Source organism: Gopherus flavomarginatus, chromosome 5 (genome assembly GCF_025201925.1).
Source record: "Gopherus flavomarginatus isolate rGopFla2 chromosome 5, rGopFla2.mat.asm, whole genome shotgun sequence".
Lineage (NCBI taxonomy): Eukaryota > Metazoa > Chordata > Testudines > Testudinidae > Gopherus > Gopherus flavomarginatus.
The window spans coordinates 148,363,412-148,373,336 of NC_066621.1; the positions used below are offsets into that span (position 1 = coordinate 148,363,412).

General features: G+C 54.2%; 1 protein-coding gene across 1 annotated transcript; it reads left to right on the plus strand.

The window, feature by feature from the left end:
- Nucleotides 1-4,862: 4,862 nt before the first annotated feature.
- GPR135 (G protein-coupled receptor 135) lies at nt 4,863-6,642 on the plus strand. Its single transcript, XM_050956015.1, has one exon. It carries the CDS (start codon nt 4,863-4,865, stop codon nt 6,159-6,161), a length of 1,299 nt encoding a protein of 432 aa, XP_050811972.1. The 3' UTR covers nt 6,162-6,642.
- The last annotated feature ends 3,283 nt before the right edge of the window (nt 6,643-9,925 follow it).

The window sequence follows — 9,925 nt, forward strand, 5'->3', positions numbered from 1 at the left end:
TTCATATAAATTTCCAATAAAATTTTGATAAATTAAAAAAAAATATTATTTGCATCATTCTGTCATATCAGAATTTTTTCTATAGTGCTGCTTCTTTAGTGCTAGTCCATCAGCATTACAGTGTGCTTCATTAAGTTAAACTGGTTTTAATAACGTGAATGTGGCAAGTTTTCCAGTACTGTAAGCTTATGTTTGTGTTGCTAAGAGCAGATCAGGCACAGGGGCACCAGTTTAATAATCTCGCTTAGGGCACCATAAATCCTAAGGCCGGCCCTGCACAGGATGCACGCTAGGACAACGCTGGAATCGTCCTTTAAAAAGCTTAACAATGATTTGAGCCAATTTGATTTCTGCCTTTCCTAGCCCCTAAGCCTGTGGCTGCATCGACAGGTACTTGCAGTGAGCTAGCCTGATTACAAACAGCAGCGTAGCCAAGGTAGCACATGGGTAGTGGCAGCAGAGGGTGTGGCTGAGCTATGCCCAAAACAAACTGGATGGAAACCAGTGGGTATGTAGTGGCCCAGTGCCTCTGCTGTGGCCAGGTTTGCATAATTTTTGGTGATGCCAAGAATAGGCCCAAGTCCCGACCCCCCCCCCCCCACCCACACACCTGACTAAGGCTCTGGGAGGGAGTTTGGGTGCAGGAGGAGGAAAGGCCCAGGCTCTGGGAGGGAGTTGGGGTGCAGGGTCTGGGCTGGGGCAGGCTGTTGGGGTGCAGGAGTGGGTGCAGGGGCAGGCTCAGGGAGGGAATTTGGCTTTGGGGTCTGGGCTGGGGCAGGGTGTTGGGTGCAGGAGGAAGTGTGGGGGATGGGCTCTGGGAGGGAGGTTGGGTGTGGGGTTTGGGCTGGGGCAGGGGGTTCGGGTGCAGGAGGAGGTGTGGGGGATAGGCTCTGGGAGAGAGTTTGGGGGTGGGGTCTGGGCTGGGACAGAGTTGCAGAAGAGGGGTGCAACACTTACCTTGGGAGGCTCCTGAAAGTGACCCGTGCCCACCTCTGGCAGCAGCTCCTAGACGGGGGTCCGGAAGGTCTCCCCACACCGCCCCCCCACAGGCACCGCCCCTGCAGTTCCCATTAACCGCAGTTGGCAGTGCGCAGAGACACCTTCCCCAGGGGCCACAGGGAAGTGCTGGCCACCTCTGGAAGTGAAGCGAGTGGGCAGGAAGTCTGTGGGGAGAGGGGAGCTGGTCCGAGCAGCCTGCAGTGTGGGGGGTGGGGAGATGCAGGGGAGTGGGTGCAGAGGGGATCCAAGCAGCACCCAATCTGTGTGTTGGGTCAGGGGCTTTGAAATGCATGTCAGGGGGTGCTAGGACCCTCACATACACACAATCTGCTTGGAGGGGAATAGGCGGGGCTGTTGGGTGGGGGGGAGCAGGCATCTCAGTTCCTACTAGAATCATAGAAGATCAGGGCTGGAAGAGACCTCAGCGGGTGATCTAGTCCAATCCCCTGCTCAAAGCAGGACCAACACCAACTAAATCATCCCAGCCAGGGCTTTGTCAACCCTGACCTTAAAAACCTCTAAGGAAGGAGATTCCACCACCTCCTTAGGTAACCCAGTCCAGTGCTTCACCACCCTCCTAATGAAACAGTGTTTCCCCCACAGCAACTTGAGACCATTGCTCCTTGTTCTGTCATCTGGCACCACTGAGAACAGCCTAGCTCCATCCCCTTTGGAGCCCCCCTTCAGGTAGTTGAAGGTTGCTATCAAATGCCCCCCTCACTCTTCTCTTCTACAGACTAAATAACTCCAGTTCCCTCAGCCGCTCCTCTTAAGCCATGTGCCCCAGCCCCCTAATCATTTTCATTGCCCTCCACTTGATTTGCTCCAATTTGTCCACATCTATTCTGTAGTGGGGGGCACAAAACTGGATGCAATACTCCAGGTGTGGCCTCATCAGTGCTGAATAGAGGGGAATAATCACTTCTCTCGATCTGCTGGCAACGCGCCTACTAATACAGCTCAATATAACATTAGCCTTCTTGGCAACGAGGGCACACTGCGGACCCATATCCAGCTTCTTGTCCACTGTAATCCCCAGGTCCTTTTCTGCAGAAAAGACAAAATGCATCTGATAAGGATAGGATTCAAACCCCTGCATGTAGGGAACAACGGATTAGCAGTCCAGCACCTTAGCCACTTGGCCAGCTCCCTGAGGGAAGATGGTGGGGGTGCACATGTGTGTGAGCAGGGTGGTTCCACTCCCCTGGCTGTATCTGTGTATGGGGCAGGGGACCAACAGTCCCAGCCTCTGTGTATATGTATGTGTGACAACAGGATGGCTGCTCCAGTGTCCTGCCTCTTTGTGTGTGTGTCTGTGTTTAGGGGGTAGTAGCTAGTCCCAGCCCCCCTCTGTGTGGGGGGGGATATGGGGTTCCTGGGGGTGTGTGGGGGGGGTGTTGAGTGTTTGTGTGGGTTGGAAGGTGTCTGTGTTGGGATGGGTGTCTCTGTGTGTCTGCCTTTGGGGTATGGCTGTATGTGTGTCAGGAGTATTTGCTGGGGGGGGGAATCTGTGTGCTGGGTGTGTCTGTGGGGTGTGGGTGTGTTTGTCTCGAAGTATATCTTTGTGTTGGCGGTATTTGGGTGTGCATGTCTGGGGGTGGGTGTGTGTCTGTGTGATGGGAGTATGTATGCCTGTATGTACTGGGAGGCATCTGTTGGGTGTGTCTTGGAGGTGTGTGCACTGGGGTGTGTGGATGTCTGGGTTATGTCTGTCTGTGTTGAGAGTGTCTATCGGGGGGTGATTGTGTATTGGGGACCGTGTTGGGGTGTTGATGTGTGTCTGTGTTGGAGATGTCTGTGTGTGTTGTGGTGTGTCTATCTGTGGGGGTGGTCTGTCATGGATATATCTGTGTGTGTGTGTACTGGGGATCTGTGTTTGTTGTGGGTATGCTGTCTCTTCATTTGTTGGGGGGGGTCTGCTGTTGGGGGTGTTGTGTATGTCTCCATGTCTTGTGGAGTATGTCTGTGTGTTTGGGTGTGGTTGTGTTGGGGTCCAGTAGGTGTCTGGTGTGTGTGCCTGTCTGTTGGGGGTGGGGGGTGTCTGTTTGGGGGAGGGTTGTCAGGTGGTGTCTGTGTGTGTGTGTTTGGGATGGCCACATTGGGTATGTATATCAGTCTTTTGGGTGTGTCAGTCTGTTGGAGGTATCTATGTTTGGGGGTGTTTGTCAAGGGGTGTGTGTTGGGGAGGGGCATGCACAAGGAGGGGCAAGCAAGGCCATCCCCCATAAGCGTTGGGGGCACAGAACTCCTCCAGCCCCAGGGCTGCGGTGACAGAGAGAGGAAGCACCTCCAGCACCAGAGCTATGGTGACAGAGAGGGAACTCCTCCAGCCCTGGGGCTGCAGTGACAGAGATAGGGAGATCCTGCTGGAGCCTGGGGACCAGAGAGGGAGGGAAAAGCAAGCTCCTGCCAGAGAGCAGGGGAGCACAGAATGTGCTCCTCCCCAAGCGGTCAAAGTAAAATTTCTGCACATGACCCTGCTGTTGGGTATGTATACGTGTCAATCTGTCGCGGGTGTGCGTGTGTGTGTGAGGAGGTGTCTGTTGCGTAGATGTGTCAGTCTTTTGGGGGGGGTGTCTGTGTTGGGGATGTGCATCAGTCTGTTGAGAGATGTCTGTCGGGGTATCAGTTGGGCATGTCAGTCTGTTGAGATGTGTCTGTGTGGGAGGGTGTCTGTTGGGGATGTGTGCCAGTCTGTTTGGGGTGTGTGTCAGTAAGACGGGGTGTCTGTAAGGGATATGTGTCAGTCTGTCAGGAGGTCTGTCGGGGATATGTGTCAGTCTGTCAGGGGGTGTATCTAGGGAATGTGTGTCAGTCTGTCAGGGTCTGTCTGTAGGGAATGTGTGTCAGTCTGTCGGGGTGTCTGTAGGGGATATCTGTCAGTCTGTCAGGGGGTGTCTGTAGGGGATATGTGTCAGTCTGTCAGGGGGTGTCTCTAGGGGATATGTGTCAGTCTGTCAGGGTCTGTCTGTAGGGAATGTGTGTCAGTCTGTCGGGGTGTCTGTAGGGGATATGTGTCAGTCTGTCAGAGGGTGTCTGTAGGGAATGTGTGTCAGTCTGTCAGGGGGTGTCTCTTCGGGATATGTGTCAGTCTGTCAGGGGCTGTCTCTAGGGGATATGTGTCAGTCTGTCAGAGGGTGTATCTAGGGAATGTGTGTCAGTCTGTCAGGGGGTGTCTCTAGGGGATATGTGTCAGTCTGTCAGGGGCTGTCTGTAGGGAATGTGTCAGTCTGTCAGGGGGTGTCTCTAGGGGATATGTGTCAGTCTGTCAGGGGCTGTCTGTAGGGAATGTGTGTCAGTCTGTGAGGGGGTGTCTCTAGGGGATGTGTGTCAGTCTGTCAGGGGGTGTCTCTAGGGGATGTGTGTCAGTCTGTCAGGGGGTGTCTGTAGGGAATGTGTCAGTCTGTCAGGGGGTGTCTCTAGGGGATATGTGTCAGTCTGTTCAGCCCTTCGGGGTGTGTGTCAGTCCGTTGGGGGATGTCCATCGGAGGGTCTGTGTGCGTCCGGGGCGCGCATGGCCCCACCGCTGCGGGCGACCAGGAGTCTCGGCATCGCGGGGGGTCGCCGCTGACTCTCGCCGGGCCCCGTGTGCGCAAACGGGCAGGCCGAACTCGGTTCCCTGGGCAACGGGCTGGAGACGTCAGCGGCTCCCGGAGCCCCCGAAGCCCGCACGCAGCAGGGGGCGCGGGCGCGCGGCTGGCAGATCCCAGAGCCCGCCAGGCCGGGCGGGGAGCAGCAGCCCCAGCCGCGGCTCTGCGTCCCCGCTGCAGCCGGGACCCCAACCCCTGGGCCGGCCTCGGGCCGAGCCTCCTCCCCCGCCTGCCGCTCTCCCCGGGGCGGCGGGAAGGGGATGCTCGCCGCTCATGGAGCCGCCGTCGGCGAGCCCGGGGCTGCTGAGCGCCCTGTCCCGGGCGGGGGGCAATGAGAGCGGCGGGGAGGCGCCGACGGCTGACCCCGCCGCGGGGGCGGAGGAGGCGGGCTGGTCAGGCGCGGCGCTGGCCTCGCAGGCGCTGCTGCTGGTGCTGATCTTCGCCCTGTCTGCGCTGGGCAACGGGGCCGTGGTGCTGGTCATCGCCCGGCACCGGCAGCTGCGCACCGTCACCAACGCCTTCGTGCTGTCGCTGTCGCTCTCCGAGCTGCTGGGCGCGCTGCTCTGCCTGCCCCTCGCCTTCCTGCGCCTGCTGAGCCGCCCGCGCGGCGCCTGGCTCTCAGGCCAGCGCCTGTGCCTGGCCAGCGCCGCCCTGCACGCCGGCCTGGGCATCGCCGCCACCCTCACCATGGCGCTGCTCTCCTTCGACCGCTACTGCGCCATCGTGCGCCAGCCCCGCCGCAAGATGGGCCGCCGCCGCGCCGCCGCGCTGCTGGCCGCCGTCTGGCTGGCGGCGCTCGGCTTCGCCGCGCCCTGGTACCTGCTGGCCCAGGCGGCGGGCAGGGGCCACGGGGCCGGCTCGGGCCGCTGCACCTACGTGCTGCTGCCCTGGGGCTCGTCGCGGCTGGGCCCGCCCTACAGCGCGGCGCTGATCGTGCTCTGCTACCTGCTGCCCTTCGCCCTCATGTGCTTCTGCCACTACAACATCTGCCGCGCCGTGCGCCTCTCCGAGAGCCGGGTGCGGCCGCTCACCACCTACGGCCACCTGCTGCGCTGCTACGGGGAGATGCGCACCGCCACCACCGTGCTCATCATGATCGTCTCCATCATCTGCTGCTGGGGGCCCTACTGTGTCCTGGGGCTGGCGGCCGCTGCTGGCCACCTGCCCTTCTCGCCCACCGTGGACGCCGTGGCCAGCTGGATGGCCTGGGCCAATGGCGCCATCAACCCACTCATCTACGCCGCCCGCAACCCCAACATCGCCATGCTGCTGGGCCGCAGCCGCGAGGGCGGCTACCGGACTAGGAACAACGTGGCCGCTTACTTGGCTGCCCGGGGCCAGTGCCTGGAGGCCCACGGCCGGGCCGAGCCAGGCCAGGAGCGCTATGCCCAGCAGCGGCCCTGGGGCCACGCCGCCAGCGCCCTCTCGTCCTCCAGCCCGGCCAGCGGCGGCGAGGTGGCCATGTGGGCCTGCAAGAACCCGGCCGTGCTCTTCTGCCGCGACGCGCAGCCCGACACGGCCTCCCAAGCTGCCCTGCCGCCCAAATCCGACACCGCTGATACCAGCCTCTGAAGCGGCCAGGGGGGCCTGCTGGGAAAGCTGCCTGACGCCGGCTGCCTCGGGCTGTGGAACAGGTGCCCACGGGAAGGACTGGGAGACCCATGGCTTGGGCCGTTTGAAACTAGGCTGAGCAAAGCGCCAGTTACTGGGGAGCAATGTGCAGTAACCCGGGGGCTGCACTGGATGAACTAGTGGGGCTGCCCCAGTGCTTCAGTTCTTACTGCCAGCGTGGGAGACAAAGGAAGCACCCAGGGGCAGGTGCACTGGCTCTCCCCATTTCAAAAGGAGACCAAAAATGCCAGGGAGAGCAGCTGAAATGAGCCCAGCACAGAGCTGATGAGAGAAAGGGTGGCAGAATCACCCTGTGAACTCATCTCGGTTTAGCAAAAAAGTGCCAGTAGGAAGTTACCATCACCACAAGCCACCTGACCATTGGAAACTGTTAAGTGCAAAAAAAAAAAAAAAAAAAAAAAAAAAAAAAAAAAAAAAGAGGGACTGAAAGCTGAGTATTGCCAGCTCAAAGACACTCAAAACATATCACACTGTGAAAACTGCAGCTTTGAAGGAGACAGTTACTTTAATGCATTATATTTGGAAATACACCAAGTCTCAGACTAGGGCAGATGAATATCTGACATCAGTAAGAGCACCTTGAGGTTCATTTTTAAGTCCCAAACATAAGAAAAATCCCATTCAGAGCTCTGCAGATTTAAAGAAAATATACAAGATTGGGGGGAGAAGAATGAAACTTGAAGCCTCATGAAATTTGTGATAGTTTCCTTTCAGTACATACATTATGTGAGAAGTATTTCAAATGTGGAACATTCCCAGAAATGGGAGCTTAGCACTGTATTCTGATCCAGACAAAATTGAAAAGATAAAATGTGTGTTTGGAATACATGTGGCATCAGTCTGTTTGTAGACTTGTGAATTTCCTCTTTGAGATGGATAAAAATGTCCAATTTCATCTAACAGCCTTTGAACATATTTATATGAGCCACTAGGGCAGGGATGAGCAAACTATGGCCTGGGGGGCCGCATCTGGCCCTGCAGACATTTTAATCCGGCCCTGAAGCTCCTGCCAGGGAGCAGGGTCCGAGGCTTGGCCGGCTCTATGCATGCCGGGGCTCCATGTGGCTCCTGGAAGCAGCAGCATGACCCCCCTCCGTCTCCTATGCATAGGGACAGCCAGGAAGCGCCGCCTGTGAAGCTCCCATTGGTTACAGTTGCGTGCAGATGTGGCAGTGCACAGAGGCGCCTGTCTGCACCTCTGTGTAGGAGCAGGAGGGGGGACTGCTTGAGGTAAGCACCGCCAGGAGTTTGCACCCCTGACCTCCTCCTGCCCCCCAACCCCCTGCCCTGATCGCCCTCCGAACCCCTCAGTCCCACACTCCTGCACGCCAGAGCCCACACCGCCAGCCGGAGCCCTCACCTCCCCACCCCACCTGCACCCCAACCCCCTGCCCCAGCCCTGATCGCCCTCTGAACCCCTCCATCCCACACTCCCGCACTCCAGAGCCCACACTGCCAGCCGGAGCCCTCACCTCCCCACCCGCACCCTAACTCCCTGCCCCATCCTGGAGTCCCCTCGCACAGCCTGAACTCCTCATTTCTGGCCCCACCTCAGAGTCCACACTCCAGTCCCCAATGTTGTGAGCATTCCTGGCCCACCATACAATTTCCATGTTGCCCTCGGGCCAGAAAGTTTGCCCACTCCTGCACTAGAGAGGTAGGTATACTTTTTCTCTCCTTCAACAGAAATGTGATGAGTCTAGTTTGTATTTCAGGGTGCACATTATCCTGCTCACTGCGTAACTCAGTTGACCTATTAGAATTTAATGATATTTGGAAATCAGCATTGATTGCCAGTACTGATATCACATAAAAACAAAGAGAGCACAAATCAGTATGTTGAAACCAACTCACAAGAAATGCTGCTGCACAGGCAATCCGCATCTTGGGATTTATGAATTTATTTTTCCTCAAAGGTTCAGGATCTCAAGCCTTAAATTAATACTTTTAATTGGAAATGGGATTCAGACCTTCCGTTACCTTCACTAAATTTAAATGTGAAAAAATAGCCAGTATTTTTCTTGTACAGTATTTAAATTATAATGTTTTATCAGATTTTTCAACTGTTTGTGATTCAAGTGGATATATATCATTATTTTGTAAATGGGACAAGAAATAAACTGTCTTTTATGCAAGAGATTAAAATGTTTCTGCCTTTTGTCATCCAAAAAAGATAAATATGAAAGGACAAAGGGGTGACAAAATTGCCATGATAATGGAGAGAGATTAATGGTAGACGAAATTTCAAAATCTTGATAATTTGTCATGCTTTCATAACCATGCCCCTTCTTAAATCAGTGGGAGAAAGATTTGATCCTTAAAGACAGTCTCAATACATAACATTTGCACATATATGGCTTGAAACCTGCAACTAATACTACGTCTAGTTTTGTGACATAAAGGACGTCTGTCCCCTAGAACTGGACTGAGGCCACCACCTCATTTCACCAAGGTCAATAAAAACCTGAGCATAACAAGAACTTAGGGATGGAAAAGTTTTTTATTGCTTGTAGTTCTGCTTCTCTGGCCTGCCCAGCCTCTTAGATTGCTACAGAATTAACTGGGCGTTGTGTGTTTTGTTTTGTTTTTTTTAAGGCTTTGCTAAGATTTCATTATTTATTTTACTTTATACTTTTGTATTGTTTTATAATTTTATTTATTTGCATTTATACACTCTAAATGGGCACCTATCCATATGCTCTAGCTACATTGCTGTATTATAAAAGTACTTACATGCTGTAAAAATACAGAGATAATAGAAATGGGTGAGATGCATGATTTCAGAATGCTGTTTATCAATTTTTCACCATAATTTAGTATATTATAATTGCAAACATGCAAGCGGTGTAGTTTGTGTCCCCCTCAACAGCCAGCATCTCCAGCATTGTGCTCAGGCGCTGGTTCAGTACTGGCTTAAGTTGCATCTACTCTTGAGACATTGAACATCCCTTAGCAAGGTTGTGCCAGAGTAGGGGTGTGAACTCTAGTAACCTGGTCAAGTTCCAGCTCAAGACATTACCTTCTACATTGCTAAAACTTTCAACTGGATATAACTTTTCCTCTGAGCTTTCAACTGAATAGAATATTCTTTACCTTCCTGTCTGGAGCTCTGCAGGCCACACTAGGGAGGCTCGCGGGCTGGGAGTTTGAGACCCCTGTTCTAGGGGATATTAACAGGAGTGTCACAGACAAGACACTTGAGGTAATAGGCCCACTCTGCTCAGCACAAGTGAGGCCTCAGCTGGAGGATTGTGTCTGGTTCTAGGCACCATGCTTTAAGAAAGTTGTGGACAATCTGGAGAGTCCAGAGGGGAGCAACAAAAATGATAAAGGGTTTCAAAAACATGCCCACATTGGGCATGTTTAGTCTTGAGAAAAGAAGACTGAGTGGGGCCCTGATAACTGTTGTCAGATATGTTAATGGCTGTTATAAAGAGAACAGGTAATGGTAGGACAAGAAGTAATGGTCTTAATGTGCAGTAAGGGAGATTTAGGTTAGATATTAGGAAAAACAATAGTACTAGTTAAGCACTGAAATGGGCTTTCAAGAGAGGCTGTGGAATCCCCATCATTGGAAGTTTTTACGAACAGGTTAGACTGGGGTAGGCAACCTGTGGCACACATGCCAAAGGTGGCACACAAGCTGATTTTCAGTGGCACTCACACGTCCCAGGTCCTGGCCACCGGTCCAGTGGGCTCTGCAT